The sequence below is a fragment of the Cervus canadensis genome, chromosome 33 (assembly GCF_019320065.1).
Source record: "Cervus canadensis isolate Bull #8, Minnesota chromosome 33, ASM1932006v1, whole genome shotgun sequence".
Taxonomy (NCBI): Eukaryota; Metazoa; Chordata; class Mammalia; order Artiodactyla; family Cervidae; genus Cervus; species Cervus canadensis.
Genome location: NC_057418.1, coordinates 23,187,344 through 23,210,062, shown reverse-complemented (window position 1 = coordinate 23,210,062; position 22,719 = coordinate 23,187,344). Strand labels below are relative to the sequence as shown.

Here is a 22,719-nt window from a genome sequence, read left to right as displayed (position 1 = left end):
AAAAACAGGGAATTTCACATTAGGAATATTTTTTTGTTACCATATTTAAAAAAACCACCACTACCATACACACATATATTCTATACACATATATACAAGTACTTATACACATGTATTTTTATTCATTTCCTTAACAAAATTTGAGGTTCTGGCTGCAAATGCCCAGTGTCCAACTAAAAGGATATCTATCAAAAACCTACCCCCAAACTGATCTGAATCCTTAAGAAATAGAAAATACATAATTCCTCAATAACCAACCAATTCCTATATCCCCCAAACGTATGCCAGCAGGGGAGAAGACACTCATAAACACACAGGCAGTGCAAGTGCAACAGGGCAGAAATCCTTGGTGCTGGCATGGTCCTAGACAGTTTTCCTGGTCCATTTGGATCTCCCCTGATTCCAGCCCCGCTGTGATCAAGAGCCTGGCTTCACACAAGGAACAGGAAAGACCTTTAAACAAAAACAAACACCATCTCTCTTGGTGTCAAGGCTGCACCTCATGGTGTTTGTGAAGTTAGAGGAAGGATGCGAAGGGATGTGGAGAGTTTTCAACCCGCACTCCTGATGTAACAAACAATATTCAGACAGACTTTTGGTGCCATGTATCCTTTGCAAAAGCAACTGAGATTTTATTAAATCACTAACAGCTCCCAATTCTAATGGAAAAAGATGGCTAAATGTCTGGCTTTAATTAGGGGATGTCTTTTTTCCTGGTGCCCTGGGAGCTTCTAACTGCTGGGTTTAAACTACTTGGAAAGGACACCAACCCTGGAGTCTGACAAAGTTACCTGAGTTACAGGACAATTCCTGAAAGTCAATTCAGGAAAGCCCCTCTGAAGTGAAGCGACAGAAGGAAGAGCTAACTTAGATCCCCAGCCTCCCATGCCCCAGCATTTCACTCTGGGACATTTCATTTGGTCCTCACAGCAACAGGGTGAAGTTGATGTCAATATCAGACACTATTTTATAGATAAGGAAGCTGAGACTTGAAGAACTGCCCACGTTTACCTCCACGGTAAGGCACTGCCAAGATTTAAACTCAGTTCTCATGTACTCAAAGTCTTACCCCTTTAAACTATGATGTTACGTCTTTCATCAAGTGTCCATTTCATCATGGGGCAAGTCCCTCACCTTCTCCAAGATCTCGTTTACCCATTTAAAAAGCAGAGTTGAGCTCACACATCCCACAGAAATGGATTAGATATACTTGAAATAAAGCATGGCAGAGAAATTTGTTAGCTTATAAAGTGTTAAATACAGATTCCTTTTTCTGCTATAGCATTTTCCTGGATGCTTACAGATATAGAGACATTATTCTGTAAACTGTAAAGATAGACTGTCAAAAGCAATAATAGAAAAGAAAAAGTCTGAGAGAAGATGGGTTTTGGTGGGGACTTCTAATAGCTTCTTAAAAGGACAGGATACTGTGATCATCCTTAAGGGGTGAAAGAAAATGAGGCAGTATATTAAATATATTTATTCATGCATGATAAACTTCCTTTGAGCAATTAGGCCACTGCCCCTTAGTCTATATTTTAAAAAATTATAATTTTGAATTAATCAACAGCTTCCTCTGTAACGTGAACAACAGTTGCCTGCTCTTGAATTAGAAGCTACTCCGGTGAAAGACATGCAGAATTGCTCTGTAAAGAACAGTGGTTGCATCCCTCAATTTTCGACAGGTTGGCACAGACTCCTGGGTCCGAAGAGCAGCTTGATTTTCGCTTTAACTAAAGGATACGTCATCAGAAAGCCACAGACTCTGGGAGTCGTCCGGCTTCACGGTGTCTCTGGGGCCAGGTGTTTCTTTTTCTTTCGAGCTGTTCCTCTTTCCATTTGGGGTTTTGAGATGATTTCTACTTCCCACACGGAAGCAATCATGCCCTGTGCTCCTACACTATTTCTGATTCAATCAGCTCAGCTGTCTTTCTTCCGTAACATAAGATGGGGGTGGGGCTGGAGCAGGAAATAAGATGCCATCAATCCTGCACCCAATACATTCTGGGTGGAATACAGTCTGGGGTGATACACAGAAACCCCGTTTGTACAAAGAAGCAAAGGCAGCAGGGTGTTTCTTTTATTAGGCTGTTTCATCCAAAAGTATTTTAATCACTTCTTTTTTTCCTGTAGGGCAGTCTCATACCTCCCTATGGAGCTATCAAGCATCAAAGGGTTAGTCATGGGGAAAAAATAAAATGAAAGGAATTAAAAGGGTTTCAAAAAAACTATTACTTAAATAAAACTTAGAAAAGCATTACTTAGTCCATAAAGGTTCACTAACACTGACTATGCAAGAAATCTGGTGGAAGGTGGGTGGGGGGAGCTTAAATTCTGTTACTACCTGCATTGGTGACCTCAGATTTCTACACTGTTACAAGATTGTAAATGGTCTTCTATGATCTAAAATGGACTTGTCAGCATGAGGGACAGAGCTATTAGGGAGAGAGTCTCCTTTCATAATCTGTCATGAAGCGATAAAAGGCTGAACTGCATAAGAAGCAATTATGCAGCTCAAATCTAATTTCTGTGTTATAGAGCATGTGTGCAAAGGAGGCAAGAATTCTACCAAATATTGAGGCAACATTGTTATAAAATCAATCCGCTTTTCACAGAAGAGCAGACATTTTAACAGCATCATCTTCACAAGGAATGGGAATTTAGAACAAAAATTTTTAATATTGGTGGGAAGGAAAAGGGTTGATCTTAGGGTTAGTGCATGTCGAAGATAGCGTAACTCACAAAATACTGCTTCTGTTTACTGACCTTCTTTTCACCTTGGATGGTTTCCCTGAAAGAGCCACTGTTTGTGAGTGTGAAATCATTAAAATCTGCCATTGCCACTCAGTATGGTTCTTGATCAGAGTTGGGTGATGGTCTGTTTCCTGACAATTGTTTGTTTCCTTATATGTAAAATGAGGGGAAAGCAGGGAAGTAAGGACTAAAGAAGTTAACAAGCACAAAGGCCCATATGCCTGGCACACGACAAGCCCTCCCCAGCCGTTGAGCTATCATCACGTTTTTGATGATGTAACTCTAGACTCAAGACCAACAGAATAAGGAATGCAGGGATGGCAGAAGCCACCAGTTAAGGCTGAGAACTCCAGCAATCAAGGGCTACCTAAGAGGACAAATCCAACAGCCAGAGCTGGAGCCAGCAGATTTAGAATGGAGATGTTTGGGTAGGAACAAAGATGAATGGAGAAGACTGAGATCCTGGGAAGTTCAGATATGCTGACTGAATGCTCATTACGCAGCTGTGTTTAAAAATATACTAGGCAATCCAGCAACTCCTCTTCAGCATATATACCCTAAAGAACTGGAAGCACAGTTTTACATGCATGTTCATAGCAGCAAGCAGCATTATTTATAACAGCCAAGAGGGGGAAGAAACCCAACTGGCCACTGACAGACACAAGGGCATAAACACACAACGGACTGTTGTTCAGCCTTAAGGAAGGAAGTTCTGACATACGCAATAACATGGATAAACCTTGAGGACATTATGCTAAGTAAGGGCTATAGACTGAATGTTTCTGTCCCCCCAAAACTGGTATGTTGAAGCCTAATTTTCAGTGGGATGGTATATTAGGATGTAAAGCCTTTGGGAGTGATTACGCTGATGTTACTAGAAGATTATGCAGATGATACCACCCTTATGGCAGAAACTGAAGAGGAACTAAAAAGCCTCTTGATGAAAGTGAAAGAGGAGAGTGAAAAAGTTGGCTTAAAGCTCAACATTCAGAAAACTAAGATCATGGCATCTGGTCCCATCACTTCATGGGAAATAGATGGGGAGACAGTGGAAACAGTGTCAGACTTTTATTATTTTTGGGCTCCAAACTCACTGCAGATGGTGATTGCAGCCATGAAATTAAGATGCTTACTCCTTGGAAGGAAAGTTATGACCAACCTAGAGAGCATATTAAAAAACAGAGACATTACTTTGCCAACAAAGGTCCGTCTGGTCAAGGCTATGGTTTTTCCAGTGGTCATGTACAGATGTGAGAGTTGGACTGTGAAGAAAGCTGAGTGCCAAAAAATTTGATGCTTTTGAACTGTGGTGTTGGAGAAGACTTTTGAGAGTCCCTTGGACTGCAAGGAGATCCAACCAGTCCATCCTAAAGGAGATCAGTCCTGGGTGTTCATTGGAAGGACTGATGCTGAAGCTGAAACTCCAATACTTTGGCCACCTCATGTGAAGAGCTGACTCATTGGAAAAGACCGTGATGCTGGGAGGGGTTGGGGGCAGGAGGAGAAGGGGATGACAGAGGATGAGATGGCTGGATGGCATCACCGACTCGATGGACATGAGTTTGAGTAAACTCTGGGAGTTGGTGATGGACAGGGAGGCCTGGAGTGCTGTGATTCACGGGGTTGCAAAGAGTCGGACATGACTGAGTGACTGAACTGAACTGAACTGAACTAGAAGGTTAGGCCCTGGAGTGATTAGGTCATGTGGGTGCACCCCTCATGCATGGGATTAGTGCTCTTATAAAAGACAACCTAGCAAGATCCCTCCCCACTTTCACCACATGACGATACAGTGAGGAGACTGCCATCTAAGAAACAACAAGAAGGCCCTCGCCAGACATCCAATCTGCTTATGCCTTGATCTCAGACATCCCAGCTTCCAAAAGTATCAGTGATAAATCTCTGCTGTTTACGCATCCACCCAATACTATGATATTCCTCATAGCAGCCTGAAAGGACTGAGACAGTGAATAAGCCAGTCAAAAAAGGGACATATTCTATGGCTTCACTGGCATGGGACAGCCAGGAATAAAGGAGAAGGAAAAACGAAATGTTATAGTGTTTGAGGGGTACAGAGTTTTGCAAGACGAAAAGACCTATGGAGAGAGATGGTGGTTGTACAACAATGTGAGGCTACTTAACACTAGTGAACTATTCACCTAAAAATGGAAAAGATGGTCAGTTTAATGTTATATGTGTTCTACCACAATGCAAAAATTAGAAAAAATATATATTAGACATATTTAATAGCTCAAGAAAACCACGATGCAAAGGGACTTTAACAGAAACAGACAAAGAAAATACTGCCCATGATTTCCCAAGCATGATGACGGCCAAATTTCATGGGGTTGCAAAGAGTCAGATACAACTGGGCGACTGAATTAAACTGAACTGACGAAAGCTGAAGAATTGATGCTTTTGAACTATAGTGCTGCAAAAGACTCTTGGGAGTCCCTTGGACTACAAGGAGATCAAACCAGTCAATCCTAAAGGAAATCAATCATGAATATTCACTGGAAGGACTGATGCTGAAGCTCCAATACTTTGAATACCTGATGCCAAGAGCCGACTCACTGGGAAAGATCCTGATGCTGGGAAAGACTGAAGGCAGGAGGAGAAGGGGGTGACAGAGGATGAGATGGCTGGATGGCATCACTGACTCAATGGACATGAGTTTAAGCAAGCTCCAGGAGATGGTGAAGGACAGGGAAGCCTGGCGTGCTGCAGTCCATGGGGTTGCAAAGAGTCAGACATTACTGAGCGACTGAACAACAACAATGAAGTTGCTCAGAAGTCTTGCTCCTGTGCAAACCCCGTTGAACCCTATACTCCAAAGCCCCTCTGCACCGAGTGTAGAATACAGGCTAGGGGCCAAAGATCTGGGGTCCCAAGGAGCTGGACCTTGTCAGTTCAGCCTCTTCACCCTTCTGTTAATCCTTATCTGCAGCTGCTGCGACAACCTGTGCAAAGCTCTCAGCACTGGCCTGGCATATCATCATCATCATTGTGCTGGATCTTACCTGCACATCATACAGGAACTGGAAGCGACTTTCTTTGCTTGCAGCTTCTCTCACAGCCCAAGCCAGGTCCACTGACCCTTTCCCACCGATCGACCAGTGATAGCAGGGGACTGCATTAAAGGCGCCGGCCCGCTTCGCAAGCTCACACACCAAGTCGATCTCTGCGCGGGTGTCGGTCCTGGTGATGGATATGTTTGTGGTTTTGCATCTGTATTCATTTAGCGATGTTTTCAAAGGAAGACTAACTGCTTATACAGAACTTTGTTCCCAAACACTGAATATATTTTAAACATCAAAAGTGGTTACATTGTGCTTAAATAAATCAGATCTTAAGTAAAGAATGGAGGGAAATATCCTCTCCAACTATTGACTCAAATATTTCAAGTTGTTAAAGGTTTTATTGAGAAAATTCCATAGCATATCCCTTTGATCATCCATCGTCTTTCAGTAAGAAATGCTGGTCAGAATTAATAATAATACTACTACTAATAAAAGCGAAAGAAATGGTAACTTACTTTACAGATTTCACTTCCCTGCTAATATTTGAGAACACATCTGCTAAAGTAAAACCAATCCAAAGAAAACCAAACAAACAAATAGAATGAGTAGAGTATTTCTCTATACTTTAGATGAAGCACAGAAAAGCCCCCAAATCCTCAAAACACAAATGTACTTCACAGGGTGGCCCAGTGATATGCCCACATTTAAAGTAGGACGCTTGACTTACTTGAAGACATTCAGAGCCACAACAACAGGGACCCCAAAGAGCTGAGCGATCTGAATTTGCTTCTCCAGGTTACAGCAGCCGTCTGCCACCAGCTGGAGGTTCTGTAAGAAAACCAGACCCCTGCATAGTATCACCTCCCATTAAACCTGCCAAATGACAATGGCAGGCCCACTCTGGTAGGTTTTGTTCCATCTATGCTCACTTTAGCTTCCCTGGTGGCTCAGTCGGTAAAGAAATCTGCCTGCAATGCAGGAGACCTGGGTTTGATCCCTGGGTTGAGAAGATCCCCTGGAGGAGGGCATGGTAACCCACCCCAGTATTCCTGCCTGTAGAATCCTCGTGGACAGAGGAGCCTGGTGGGCAGCAGTTCACGGGGTCGCAAAGAGTCAGATATGACTGAGCGACTAAGCACAGCATATGCTTACTTTATTGTTCTGGAAGCTATGCAAGAAAGCCCTAAGTCTTTTTTTTATTTTCCCTCCAAGAAAAGATGGCTGCAGAAGGAGGAGGCTCATTTTCCAAATAAAGTCTAAAATTATTCTAGATCCAATGGCATATTTGGGTCTCCAGCCAGGCAGCTATTTCTGCTGCTGACTGGCAGCCAACACATCAGCAACATGCCCACGCTCTGTGGGCTGGTGGACAAGAAGGCATAAGGTCCCTGGAGGGTGACAGCCCTGTCCAGCTACTCTCTGCTCAAATTCATGGTGCCACCTGTAGGAGCTAAGAGGTACTGCTGCCAGTCAATCAAAATCTGCAAGTCATCACAAGAATACATGGGTATAAGCTTTCATACGGGCTTCAGACGGTAAAGAATCTGCCTGCAATGCGCGAGACCTGGGTTCAATCCCTGGGTTGAAAAGATTCCCTTAAGGAGGGCATGGCAACCCACTTCAGTGTTTTTGCCTGGAGAATCCCCGGGGACAGAGGAGCCTGGTGGGTTACAGACCATAGGGTTGCAAAGAGTCGGATATGACTAAGCAGCTAAGCATACAAGCTTCATACATCTTTATGTGCTGGAGACCATGACGCCTGCTCTGATGACTGCCCAGACAGAAAGCCTACACCCATCTTTTCTTAAGATTGGAGAGTTAACTGAATGGGTTTTATCCTTCCTCCACCCATTAGATTATTAGAGAAGCACTTTTCTAAGAGGCCACTGGCAGAGAACCTGTTTCCTGACTGAGATTCAGCTGCCAGCCAATGGTTAACTGGATTTGAATAATTCTCCACTCTTACCTCTTCTGTATATTCCTTTTTAAGAGGGACCCCAGCAGTTACCTGAGATAAGAAAAGATAAAAATTAAGAATAGTCCTGTCATACTGTTAACTCTGATTAAGATCTGAAAGAAAAACAAATCATGGTCCCTTTCTGGGAAGGTTCACTTGAAAAGCACATTTTGTGCCTTAAACCAATTATTGGTGGCCCTGGAGGAACATAAAGTCTTCTGGGTGCTTTTAAAAAATCACTGAAGCCTGAGCTCCACCCTGACCAATTAAACCAGGATTTCTGGGAGTGGGACCTACGGTCAGCAACAGTTAAAAAACTCCTCAGGCAATTCTAAGTCATCTAATGTCTAATGCCATTATCCTAGCAAAACAGGGAAGCCACAATATGATTTATACAGAGTGCATCATCATTCTAAATAAATTCTAAACCATTTCAAAATAATTGCCATTAGTTTTTCCCTTTGAGCCTAATTTCTCACAGAAACCAATGGGGTTGGCAGCTTAAAGATAAGAAAACTGAAGTTGAGAGAAGGCAGGTGTCTTGCCCATGGTTACACAACAAATGAGAGGCAGACAGGGGCATGAATTGTTATAACAGGGTTCTGAATCCCCAGTTTAGTGACTTTTCACAGTTCCACACTGTTTTTTCTTCTTTTTTTTGGTCCATACCCTGCAACTGGTTTCAGTGAGAAACCTAGCCATTTTAACTCACCAAGGATGTGGTGATCTACTCTCCTCTCAGCCAAGAGGTCTTGAGAATATTGCAAATCCTTTGAAAAGTTACCTCTATGACAGATTTTTTTTTTTAGTTGTGAAGGAACATGATTATTCCAGGTATTTCTCTGAGGGTGTTTTTGAATGGCATTTAAACTGACGGACACTGAATAAGCAGACTGCCTCACAGTGTAGGTGGGCCACATCCCATCAGTTGAAGGTCTGCTAGAATAAAAGGAATCTGTGCAAGAGAAAATTCTCCAGCAGACTGGGACTGGAATATTGGCTTTCCTGAGTCTCCTGCAGTTGCCCACTCTGTAGATTTCTGGACTTGTCAGCCTCCATAATTGGACGATAATTCCTTACAATAACTCTTTTTATGTAAATACACATCTTATTGGTTGTGGAGAACCCTCCTTATGACACCATGTTTCAAAAAGAAAGAAATATCTGGATCCAAAAGTGTTCGTTCTTTTACTGCACCAAGAATGGTCAGCATTTTGGAAGACGGGATATGATTGGGGCTAAAATGGGCAAGTTCAAGGGTCATAGGATTTTTCCACTGTACAAATTAAGGGAAAAAAACAAAGTGAATAAACATAAGAGGCAGCTGTGGTTATCTGTGTAATGACATCAAAAGGAAGTAGAAATGATAAAGGATCAAAAACATTAGTAACAGAGTTGATTCAAGTAAGAGGGAATGATACTGAGGTGGATAATATAGAATATAGGATTAAGAAGATCAAAGTTCATTTATTATTCATTTACTGAAAACATTTTCTTGATACAGACTATGCCAGGCATGAGGAATACACAGATTAATAAGACACAGTCTTTAATTTCAAGGAATTCAGAGTTAAGGAGGGAGACAGACCATTCTGTCTGTCAGACAGATATTCATAAAATACAATGTAGAAGCACTACTGGAGTCCAGGAGAGGAAAGCTAAACTTCATTTGGCTTCCTGATCCTCCCCTTTATCATCTTCCAACTGTATCTGTGTCTATTCTCAAACCCTGTTACAATCATCACTAGCATGGAACCGTGCCATTAAGTGGAATCGGACGAGGTACCAAGGATTCAGGTGAGCAGAAAATGCAACCATTGTAAAACAGAGCACACACATTAAGATGAACTGAAATAGGATTATAAATCATGTAGTGAATTTTTATAGGACAAAGATGAGACTGGCGTGCGGAATTAAAGTCAAGAGACCTTGATTTCACATTTGATTAGTCCCCTAAATAGATTAGGAAGCAAGACCTGGAATCCTCCTGTAGCTCCGTGATTTTATCTGAACCAGACTAGACAGTGTCTAAGCCCTTTGAGTATTAAAGCCCTTTGATTTGATAATTTTTAGGTTGTAAAACGGGGTGGGGGGGGATTTCAAATTTATTTCTGGTATCGATGAGTGGATTAGGGGTTCAAAAAAGTTTCCCCTTTATTCATATTCAGCTCTGTCTGCTGGACAAAAAGCGGAGGATCTGGATCTCAGCCACAGGCTTCAGATGTGGTGATACTGCCCACATCCCCTAAACCCACCAAACCCCAGTTTCCTCATCTGTAAAATGGTATAAAATAACATCTGCCCCTCCTAGGACAAAGAATTGCTAAGACAATTAAACACTATACATCATGGTGTTTCATCATGGCAAACTTATTTCCTCATAGTATGTAATTGATCATTGTGTGATGTTTGCATACACACTATGCCAGTTAAGAAATCAGATTTGGCAGTTTGTGTCATATATCAAGATTTAAGTGATAAAGAAACACCAAGTCATTTTATTTCAAAAATGATGAATCAGCACAAGATTTCTCATTCTCCCTTCGGAAATCCCTAAAAATGAAAAACAAAAACCAAAAAACAACAAAACTACACCTTTGCCGTGGAAAACACAAAATTCCCTTCAGTTGCGTGTGAGTTCTACATGTGATAAAGACTTTTGATAAAGTCTTTTAAAATGTTAAAACAGAATTTGAGATGTCTAAGCAAAGCTCTCTCAGAAATAATCCAGTGCTCTAACAGAGTTATATAGTGAAATCATAATAAACAGAAACAGGAGGAAAATAGTGCTAGATGAAATCTGATGAGATGTAGCATCAGTGAACCAAAAAACGATCCATACAAACACTGAACTACCTCACCCACAAAAGCCATCACTCTTACCCTTCTGTTCTTCATTCAGGAAACAGAGCCTCTATCCTCCTATTACCACGGGGTTATAAAATGTTGACACAACCTTCAGTTTAGGCTCTTAGAGGTTACATTACACTCAAAATACTGCTCAGAAATAACTTTATGGGTGTTACTAATTACTTGATCTTACTGAACTCTAAGTGCCCTGCAATGGTGATTTGTGAAGAAAGAGACATTTTGGAAAACTGTCGTGATGAAGCAGGTTTGAGTGTTTCAAAGACTCAATTCGGCCTCATTCTGTTTTATCAGAAAGGAAGCGTGGAACTTACGCTTGGTCCACCTCCATGCATCTTCAGAGCCCGCACGGTTGCTACCAGAACCACAACGCTGGGTACCAGACCAGACGCTCTACACTTGATGTTGAAGAATTTCTCCATGCCAATATCAGCACCAAAGCCAGCTTCAGTCACTGTGGAGAATCAAGTGGGAAACCTGCTATGATCTTCTAAAACAACAGTTAAGTTTTGACCATCATTGGTGTGGTTCAAATTCAAAGGATGACAGGTCCCTCTCCACACTCAAGGCTACTCATACACCGTGGTATACTGTTCATACAAAAAGGTAAAAAGATGTTCTCATGGTTTTAGAAAATGTTCTGCTTCCTTATGTTCCTTTATGTTTACAATGTTCAGAATTGTAAAAATATGACTTGACTCGGCTTCACACCACTGCTCCTTAAGGAGTCACTGCCCTGGCCAAGATTTTTCTTCTAGTGTAGAATGTCAAGGCAAAGCTTTTCTTTTTTTTTTTTTTGGCAAAGCTTTTCTTAACCCAGATGGGATTTTCAAGTTTTTAATCAGGTTCCAAATAGTCCATCAGTGTCAAATAATACTGTTACCATGATTACCATAGAAAATCTTTTCTTAACTCTTTATAAGACACACACACAGAATCACTTATATTAATGCCACTTGGCCCTTTCTATTAGTAGACAAAGTTGGTATTAGTTGAATGGCTTAGGGTTGATCATCAGGCTTGATAAGATAGCATCTTTATTTCATAACCACAGAAGACAGTCATCTGTAACCATTCTTTCCCTGCCCCCAGACTGCTAGAAATGTTACTGAGGCAGTCATGGCTATACCAGGGAGACTATCCAGTACTGCCTTCCAAGAGGATAACCCCTGATTCTGGGTCAGCAGCAGCATCTTCATACACAGAGCAGAGAGCTGGACCAGACACAGGAGTAGCCCCTGGTGGCTTAGAAACGCAGACTCATGGGTTCTACCCCACAACTACTGAACCAGAACCGGCATTCTGACAAGATCCCCCGGTGAGATGAATGCTCATAAAATTTGAGAAGCACACTGCTCTAGGAAAGAAATGCTATCAATGTAATAGAAGGTAAATATTTATGGAATATGTACTACATACTCACAGGACAACCAAAGCCATAATTTATGGCAGAGATAGGAATAGACAGTAAAAAAATTTACTAAGATAAAATAAAACTATTTAACCTGTGAACAAATAAGGATATTTGTGCCCAGCATTCACTGAATATACATATTTTTAAAAAATTAATAAAAATAAAACAACAATAATTTCAGATCCTTTTTTTTTCAGACTCTTTCTGACCTTTCTTTAGTCAACCAGCTGTCCTAATTCTTTACGGTTTCCTTTTAGTGCCTCATGCGACTATATAATTTTTATAGAATAGGTAGAATTTTGTAGTCTGCTCTTTTAAAGTCATCACACTTTTCTTACTGTGCTGCAAACTTTCAAAATTTATGATTATAAGTGGCAGCTTATAATTTTGTTAAGTTGATATACCAAGATTTGCAAAATTCTTCCCTCTGTTATTCGATGTTTGAGTTGTTTCCAACATAAAGAACGCTGCAAAGTATTTGTGCATATGAGCTTTAACTTGTTTCAAATTATATTCTTGGAATAAATTCCCAAGGGTAAGAGTATGGTTCCAGAGGATATAAAATTCTTTTATGACTGTTGATATGCTTTTGACATATTGAAAAATATTCCTTTGAAAGTATTCAATTTGGAATGAACATAGCTACAAGTCGTTCCCTTCCCCTTTAATATATTTCCTTTGAACAAGAGATATAGCAGGACAGTTTGAAGAAGTAAAAGACATTCCTTTTAATACAGTATTTAGGACAATTATGGTGATATTATCACTGTAGCCGACCCTCAGCATTCACAGGGGATCAGTTCCATCTGCGAACACCATAATCTGAGGATGCTTCTATAAAGCCCTTTATATAAAATGGAGCAGTACACTGAATGCAGTCAGCCTTCCGTATCTGCGGATGCAAAGGGCTGATTGTAGTTAAAGGTCAAAACCAGAGATTGTTGACAGCAAAAATTCCTATCTCAGTGGTATCCCTGGTATAGGGATTCAAGTAACCAAAGTTTTACAGGTTTTATTTTTAAGTGCTAAGGTATTTTAATAACTGGTTAATGTTACTTTATTGTCAGAAGTAGAATATTATGTACATTTCACCTAACAGGGTTTGATCAAATGATCTCTAAGGTCTTTCCAGTTGGATGCACGTTTCCACATGAAGCTCCCCTCTTAAAGACTATAAACTCCATGAGGACAGGGACCATGGCTGTAGGAGAGATTAACACCGCAAGGCACATGTGTGCGTGCTAAATTGCTTTAGTTGTGTCTGACTCTTTGCAACCCTACGGACTGTAGCCTGCCAGGTTCTTCTGTCCATGGGATTCTCTAGGCAAGAATACTGGAGTGGATTGCCATGCTCTCCTAGTAGCCACGTCTGATCTTCTCAGGAACAGGAAGCTGCTCTCTGTCCCTCCTAGCCCTCTGCTCTGGTTTGCTGCCCCACAGACCCACAGCTATTTCTGCATGTAGTATCCTAATTAGACTTATGTGTCATCTCCTGAGTGGAGGAAGGAACCATATCTTAATTATCTTTGTATCACTAGTAACATAACACCCAGTGCAAAAAAAGGAAGAAGAATTAACAAAGTAAAGAAGAAACTATCAGAGAAGGAGCCAGTGGTGATCTAAAGTAAATGCTATTATTCAATGGAAATGGGTAGATAGACACATATGGAGGTATGGGGAATTATAACAAAAGGAACTTCAGTTGGGCAAGGAAACAGGATGCCATAGTTAAGGTTCTAAATGCAAAGGAAATATGGAGGCAAAGAATGTGAAGAAAACCCAAACGAGGAGGATGTGTCAGATTCTCATCCGCTGAAAACGTTTGAAATACTGCGCTTTTGTTTTCAAATACCAGACTGCTGTAAGAAAACGGAAGGTATGATGCTGGTGGGTAATTCTAAAATTAAGGACCACTTCATAAGGGGTCATCAACAAGAACTAACTTGGATGTTTCCCTGTGCAGTGATGGATATCTGTGTCTTCGTCCTTTGGGAAGGGGGGTGGTTATCTGGCTGTGAGTGGGGGCAAGTTGCTTTTCCTAGGCAAATTCCTGGGACTTGTCAATATCGAAAACCTTTAAGTAACATTTTCTTAGTGATCTGAAGAAAACGTTAGTGATCTGAAATAAGCAATTTATTCCCTTACTGTAAAAGTCCTCTCTATAATTTTAAAAATAGATACAGGTAAAGGAATTATTTAATGTGGACTGTAGCTCAGACTTGGTCTTGAGTCATGAAGCAAATACATTTACTACGATTTAGCATTCCTGAAAAGCACACAATGTAGACTTCAGAAAGTTGCATGTTTTAAAAAGGTTTGTGAGAAATTGCCCGTGTCACAAGAATTGTTTGTCTTGGCAATCCCTTTTCTTTGGGGGGCAGAGACGGGAGGAGTTTACAGCTCTTCAATTTACAGCATGAAGGGAAACAGGAAGATTGTGTGAGCACAGAAGCTAGTGGATAGCAAGTTTGGAGCCTGGCTTGATTTGAACTTTGAAACCCATAATCTGCTCAGAAAGGAACGGTCAGTGGGTCTGCTTTGGGAAAGGACTAACTATTTGGACAAACACTGTTAGTAACGTGTGCAGGAAAGAGAGCTCTGCACAAAAGCCAATACTGGACAACCAGGCGGTTGTCCGTCTGTTCTTATCTGCTAGGACACTGTGAGTCACATGGTACAAACTGAACAGAAAAAACAGCCACAAAGAAGCCACTACTGGCAGGCACGCTTGCTATCCATGAAATTATTCAGTGAGGCAGAGAGACGATGCTTATATTAAATTATTTTATCACATCCCTACTTGCTGTGTACACTGAAGTTGCAGGGACAATTAGGACTCAGATTTTATAGTAATCACCGATCTGCTACCTTAAAAAAAAAAAAAAGCTATGGTCATGACATTATAGGTAGGCCCTATAAGCTATGAAAAGTGACAGTTGCTCAGTTGTGTCCGACTCTTTGCGACCCCACGGACTATACTGTCCATGGAATTCTCCAGACCAGAATACTGGAGAGGGCAGCCTTTTCTTTCTCCAGGGGATCTTCCCAATCCAGGGATCGAACCCAGGTCTCCTGCATTGCAGGCAGATTCTTTACCAGCTGAGCCACCAGGGAAGCCCTGTATAAGCTATGGTCTCATAAAAATTCCAGGGCTATGAGGGACCGTTAGGGATCACACACACTGACCTCCTTGGGGCTCCTATGTGCCAGGTAAGCTCTTTTCTTGAGATAACAACACAGACGCTATGATGGTATCCGAGGCCCCTCTGAGGCGTGGGGCGGAGTTCGCCTTTCTGAATTGCGTACTCTCTGCCATTCTGCCCTAAACACACTTGACTAAACATACACACCCCAGAACTTAGAAACAACCTTTGTTTCTTCTCATTCAATAATTAATGAACTTCTATCACCCTGCCAGCCATCTAAACATTTATCAACATGCCCTTGTCTTCACTTAGGGAGGAAACAGGGCTGTCTGCACATATTCCACATTTCGAAGATGAGAAAGATTCATTCATTACCTAATGACAAAGGAGCATCTTTCTGACCTTTCTTTTCATTCTTTTTTTTCCTGTTTGAATTCCCTTTGGTGCTTTTAAAATGTTTAATCATTTACGAGCATGTAGGTAAATTTGAATCAACTCTCCTCTGTGTTTAATTCTGGATGATCTCATGGGTTAGTACATTCACTGAACCCATTTCTGTCAAATCACAATCTTAAGTGTGGTTCAGTGGTTCTCAACTGGAAACATTTCACAGTATCTGAAATCATTTTTGGTTACTCTAACTGGGATCGAGTTTAAGCGGGAGCCAGGGATGCTGCTAAACACCATAGAACGCAGAGGACAGACACTCACCCCCCTGAAAAACAAAAAACCAAAAAACCAACCACCCAGAATTTTTCACCCCAAATGCCCAGAGGCAGACATTCTGCTCTAGTTCAAGCATAACAAAGCAGCCTTGTACTTTCTAGACACTCTTTCTGAGAATGTTACAAACGTGTTCGCTGTGATAAAACAAAAGCTTGTACAAGATTATGCTAACAATAACCTTAGATACCATAAGGGCTGGAAATATGAATAAAAAGTCTGCTAAGCAAAGTCTGATGCTCTGTGTCAATGATGTGTTTACTACAACACAGCAGTTCCTGGTGATGAAAAATAGTGTCTCACTGATGACGGATGCACCAATTTTGTAAGAAAGCATAGAATACAGGACAACACAGGTGATGGCCATGATCCATTTTACTACTAAGAACAAATATATATGGTGGGGAAAAGCTATCCAAACAGAGACTGGGGCTCTAGAGAGGCACAGATGTTACCATTTACTAACACGTCTGTGTGCCCGCCAACGCATTAGACATCCTCCGTCTCTTTCCACTTTTCATCGCCTTTATCCGCTGCTTATAGATTATGAAGCTAAAGATTGAAACAGTTTTTTCCCAAAGTCACACAGTAAGGCGATAGAGCTTGGACGGAAACTATGGTCCATCTGACTGCAGGCTACACCCCACCCCATCCTGTCTTGTCCGTGTGTAACTGATTCTGCAGCATTTCTCTAACTCAGCTGCTTAGCATGTTGTGCAACAAGATGAAAAAAATCTCAACACCTTGTACTTCAGTAATAATCTGATATCTAAGACGTAGCTCTAGATTCTTCTCCAGAACCCCAGACTTGTTTTCTAATTGCAAAATGGTCCTCCTGTGATAAAAGCAAGCAAGTCACCTGCAGTTTCCTCCATTATGGTATTTCCTCCCTTCCTCCCCTCTCGCGCTCCTTCCTTACATCCTCTTTCTCTCTCTTCACTCAGAAAGTTATTTTCTCTCTTAGAGCAATTCATTTAGGGATAGGGAATCACGTCCTCTCTTAGATCTCAGCCTACAGTGCTGAGTCCTGGGCAGCGAGCGGCAGGCAGTGTTACTGGTGAAAACAAAGATGCCCCAGAGAGCAAGCTGCAAGGACCAGCTCCATCTGGGCTTGGTACCTAACACCAGTTGAAACAGGCCACAGGCAGAGAATACTCACTCTGCAGGCTGGCCTCTTGAGAACCTAACGGTAATCTGGGGGCCAGGGAGTCACCACCTCTCTCTCACTGGATGAGTCAGGTTCCAAGACTTGTCTTCCCAGCCTCCTTCAGCCAGGCGTCTACCCTCCAGCACTGGCTGGGGAAATGAGTAACCACAACTCTCTAGCTTGGGTTTTCTTTTCCAAACTGTACACCATGGTGGGAGAAAAAAAAGCAGCAAATATTTTAGACCTGAAATTCTCCTTTCTGCTTTTACTCTGAGGAAAACCCTCCTTGCACTCTGATAAAGAGTTAAAATTGAGGCACCAAAAATTGTCCCTGAATTTCTGGCTTCTCGATATGCTCGAATGTTATCACCATCATAGCAAAATTGAATTTCCACCTTGCTGTGTCACTAAGGGCTCTTTATTCCGTGTGTGCTCAGAAGATTAGAATTTTCAGATTTCGCAGCCACTTTATAATGGTAATAATTTTTCTCTCCATGATACATGCCACCGACATATATATCAAATATACAACACAGTGAGTCCCCATTACTCTGGGACATGAACTTGAATTTATGGACTGTTAGAGGTCCCACAGAAAACCTAGCCTTTGCAATGAGTTTAGCTCAAAACAGGTTGAGATAAGAAATACATCGGCACAGCACAGATTTTGCTAACTTAACCCTCAAAAGAACTTGTAAAACAGAGGGAGAAATCAAACTGGCTTTCATTCAGTCGGCACTTAACTTTCTCACGACAAATCAGAAAAATAAACAAAACCTTTGCACAGGAAGAAGTAAGCTATATGCCGGACTAGGCTTCATTCTGAAGCACTGTGGGCTCTAAGCCTAAACAAAGCTAAAGGAAATGGAAACTAGACTCTTCAAATTGCCCTTTTCTGCCATGTGCAAGCAGGTCTATCCAGCTGCAGCTGAACAGGGAAAGTGGAGGTCAGAGTCACAGAAGCACATAAATTCTAAATTGGAGCTCAAAGTAGGCTGGCCCTCGAGGATTTTAATAACTTTTTCAATGATTAAAAGGAGACTAAGTGAACCAGGATGAATCAGTAAATGACAGAGAAAGCTCTGTATTATGACTACAGCTGGGGAAAAAAGAGGAGGAACTTGCTTAGAATTTATTAAATATAAAGGATCCAACTCATGTTAAGTCTTTGAAATTTTACAAGAAATTAAATCACTTCTGCCGTCTTGGATTTGTCTTTGCTCTTGGGTTTTAAAAATGTCTTAGCGTCAAATTTTCATCAGCTGTACAGATTCAACCAGGCACATATTAGGAGACTTAGAGGGGGGAGAAAAAAAGCTAAAAAGGTGGGGGCGGGGAGAATCCAAGATAAATACTGTGCATGTGTGCTGAGTTGTGTCCGACTCTTTGCAACCCCCATGGACTGCAGTCCGCCAGGCTCCTCTGTCCATGGGATTCTCCAGACAAGAATACTGGAGTGGGTTGCCATGTCCTCCTCCAGGGGATGGATCTTCCCTACCCAGGGATTGAACCCGCATCTCCTGCATTGCAGGCAGATTCTTTTTTTACCCAATGAGCCACCTGGGAAGTCCAATATTAATATTAACTTGTGCTTTTTTTTCTTTTTTACCTTTTGGTGATGGCAGCACTTACACATGAGGGGAAGTCTGGTAGTTGCATGGAATGCATGAGAAGGTTACAGGAGATTTATCAGGGAAAAGGGAAAGAGAAGACATGAAAAGTACAGGACATAGGTCCCCATGAATGATCTGTTTCAAAAATAAAAACTCTGAAAATACCAGTAATGCCCCTTAGATGTACTCTGTTATCTGGACCCAGAATTCCCTTCCTCCAGAGAATTAATTAAGCAAAGACACTGGCTTAATTATTTGAACTCATCATTATCGTTAATCATCCTGTTTTGTAAAATGATTCTGACCAAAGTGTAATTTGATTTTTGAAAACAAAAAAAGTTTAGATGAAAATTAAATTATACATGCTATATTTTTACCTCCCTTATAAAAATCCAACTGAATTAAATTTATAAATTCATCTATCGAAATAGATGCCATCTTCTTGTAGGGATCAGGAGCATCTGTACAAGGTCACTGCTTTGACCAGGGTTTTAACCCTTCTGCTTTTAGCAAACTGTGTGTCCCAGAGTTCTGGACTTCTGGATGATTGCTTGGGGCACAGCAGTTCTCTTGCAGCTCCTGAGAACTGGACACTAGGAAACTAACTTGAAACAAATTTTGAAAGTCTGTGCCAACACCATGCTTTAATCTAAAATAATGAAAAGATGAAACAGAACATTTTGCATCGAGCAGTTTATGAAAATCAACCCAAGGAGGAAAAAAAACTATAAATGTCAACAGGTAAATATATTTTATCTTGAGGGTTCCGAGGAAAAAAGAACACCCCAAAACCTCTATTAGCTTGTTCTGCAAGTGCCAGAAACCCAGCAAGAGAAACCAAGATTCCTGAGCTTGAAAACAGATTCAATCTACCAACATTCCTAGTATAACAATTTTTATTATAGAAAAAGAAATGACAGAAGGAAAACATTTCAAACTTGAAAGCTGGAAGATTCTACAATGTATTTAACTAAATGAAAGCAGGTCGGGCAGTAATTTGTGAACTGAGGGTAGAAATCCATTAGTGTTTTACATAATCAAATTACTGGGTTGCAAACAGAAGGTTTTCTAAAAAGGAAGAAATAGGATAGGAAATACTAGAACTGTTAGGATACACTACACAGGATAAGAGGAAGTAGTCAATTCATAAGACACTGGTTTCCTTTTTGCACACGTGTGTGCATGTGTGCACATGCCTTTTGTATATAAAATGTACTTTATGCTCTGGCTTCTGTCAAAACATCCAAGGGCCCCTGGCCCAGACTCTACTTTGCACATTTCTTATCTAGCAAGGGAGACAGATTGGCTGGCTTTACAGTCCTGTCTAGCCCTACTGGTTTCTCCCAAGATCACTGTGATGATTATCCAGGCCCAGTCCCACTCTAATCAGCACTGGAACATCCAGGATGACCACCTGGATCTCAGTGTAATCAGCCATTATCATTGCAATGTGACTCTCACCGATCCAGGGGCGTGTAGGGAGGAAAGGTCTTTTTAGGTGCGTGGAGGCAAGAACCGTCTCTCTCCATGGTCCTTCTTTCCATGTTTCCTTAATGTGTCTCGCCTTGTCACTAGCACTAGCCAAGCCCCCCTGCCTGTCCAGTGGTATCGGATCTTGAAAGGACTCGATTTAACAGAACAAATGAGGGAACACTGAAAAAGCCAGCATTCCTTTTTGTGTCTAAAACACTCAAAATGAAGCTAATTGCCCCAAAAGAGAGAGCTGAGCATATTTTTTCTATGGCTTATTTTAAAAATAATCTTTTGTGTACAAAGTGAAAGTGATAGTGTGAAATATATATGATTAGAAACATATTATTGATATATTATTAGAATACTCGATGTGAAGGAGAAACATATCTGGTATTTTAACCATTTTCACTGTAATTTACGTTCTTGGATCTCTCTGTACTGTTGACAGAGAACATGCTCTTGAGCGGTCCAAGTAAACACAGTTCAAAAAACTCATTTTGCCATCTCTCTCTCTTTCACCCTCTCTCTCTCTCTCTCATTCTTGGTATGTTCCTAACATGGCCTCATGTCTAGAAGTGGGTCCAACTTGGGTAAAGTACCAATAATAAAAATATGATTATTTGTATTATACAGGAAAATACTGATCTTTGATATACTTAAGAATGAAAGTGGGCCAATTGGTTTGGCTGATTCAGAAGATAATTCTAAGTATGTTTGTGTAGAGAAGTGGAAGGTCTCATTTCTCTAAACCACAGCTGGCCACCAGGCAGATGCTGGAGAGACAGATGGTTACATGGATGACTCGGCATTAACTCGATTCCAAGTCTAGGAGAACCTCTTGAACTATGTCATGCTGACCTCACCTTTCCATTTAAAGGAGCCCACACAGAACCAGAAAATGGCTGTGACACCAAGGTTGTTTAGTGAGATGTAAACAGAAGTGCTATATGACTTCTAGGAAGATCCTTACCAGTGATATGGTGATATGCCTTTCATTCTTCTGGTTGGCTGGGATACAGATGTGATGGCTGGGGCCTGTGCAACCATACTGGGCTACTAGGCATTCCCTGATGATTGAGTAGATGACATACCAGTCCAAATTGCCTACCATGGATTTCTCTTAAATGGCAGATAAATAGACATATTTGTTTTGGGTCACTTTTCTTCACTATTGCTGCTATGTATGGATGAACCAAGGGCTTCCCTGATGGCTCCTGACAATGCAGGAGACACAGGAAATGCAGGCTTGGTTCCTGGGTCGGGAAGATCCCTTGGAGAAGGAAATGACAAACCACTCCAGTATTACTGCCTGACAAATCTCATGGACAGAGGATCCTGGCAGGTTCCAGTCCCTGGGATTGCAAAGAGTTGGACACAACTGAGCAACTGACGTATGCATACAAACAAAAAAAAATACGTGGGTGAACCTTATCCTAGCTGATTCCTTTGTGAAAATAAAGCCTCCTTAGAAACATGATAGCGTTTTTCATTTCTATCATTTCAGTTTGCACATAATTTGAACATTATGCAGCGTTTTCTTTCTCTGCACAACAGTAACTCTGGGACTAAAGTCAAGGTCACATTTCTAATTTAGAAAAGATGTGAGATTTGCTCAGAGTTTTTTTTGATGAAAAAGCTACAACTTGGGAGGCTAAGCGTGGCCATAACTCTCTGATAGCTACCCCAAAGCTATACCACTGAAGCTAAGTGAGAGAGGGTCTAACTGAAAGTTCCAGACACAGATTTAAATCAAGACAGCAGAAACCAGTATGTCAATTTGCAGTATAAGAGGATATATATGTAGGTTTCCTGTTCATCTGACTTTAAGAACTGTTCTCATTCTAAATTCTATCTCCTATGTGTATGTACTAAACAAAGAAATGTTTTTAGAGGGAAAAAAAAAAGCACCACTGTTTTTATAGTTGCTTTAAATACTTTTAGAATTTATCACTAAATTACAGCCTGACCCTAAAAAATAAAAACAATCCAGTCGACCAAAACATTCATGCAATTTTATAAAACAAACAAAAAACAAGATTCGGGCCAGGTAGGGTGGAGAGCAATCAAAAGAATGTACTTCTTTCAGTGGTGTCTAAAATTGAGAATGTCTGCGTGCATACATACTTGAATATACGAAAATTTAAAAATCCTTCCTCATCTGTTAGGACATAATTAAACATTTCAGTGGGGAAGAAGGGGTCTTTAGCGGATAAATAAGACATCCTCATGCCTCTGGACAGCAGGCTACAGTGGATCATTTCTCTCTGTTCAGAGAGGAAGTTTTTGCCAGGGTTCAGGCTACCTGATTACTCAGGTCAGCTACTGCCCACATCTCTGCCATTCCCACTACCAAGGGAAACAAGAGTGTGGACGTCTCTAAATAACCATCGGTCCTGCTGGAAAGTAAGGTAAAACCCCGACCCACTATAAAGAAGCTTGAGTGTTGAAGAATTGATACTTTTGAACTGTGGCATTGGAGAAGACTCTTGAGAGTCCCTTGGACTGCTAGGAGAAGAAACCAGTCAGTCTTAAAGGAAATCAGTCCTGAATATTCATTGGAAGGGCTGATGCTTAAGCTGAAGTTCCAGTACTTTGGCCACCTGA

The 22,719-nt window shown here is 41.2% G+C and overlaps 1 protein-coding gene across 5 annotated transcripts in view; it reads right to left on the bottom strand.

Annotated features, from left to right (window-relative positions):
• The window catches only part of MTHFD1L (methylenetetrahydrofolate dehydrogenase (NADP+ dependent) 1 like), a 174,146-nt gene that overhangs the window by 62,074 nt on the left and 89,353 nt on the right, over window positions 1-22,719 (bottom strand). For all 5 annotated transcript variants that reach the window (XM_043456896.1, XM_043456899.1, XM_043456897.1 and 2 more), the window contains 4 exons: window positions 10,914-11,053; window positions 7,741-7,782; window positions 6,502-6,602; window positions 5,775-5,952 (listed from right to left, as the gene is read on the bottom strand). In XM_043456896.1, the coding sequence (XP_043312831.1) occupies window positions 5,775-5,952; window positions 6,502-6,602; window positions 7,741-7,782; window positions 10,914-11,053 (461 nt within the window). The remainder of the gene's footprint in view (window positions 1-5,774; window positions 5,953-6,501; window positions 6,603-7,740; window positions 7,783-10,913; window positions 11,054-22,719) is intronic.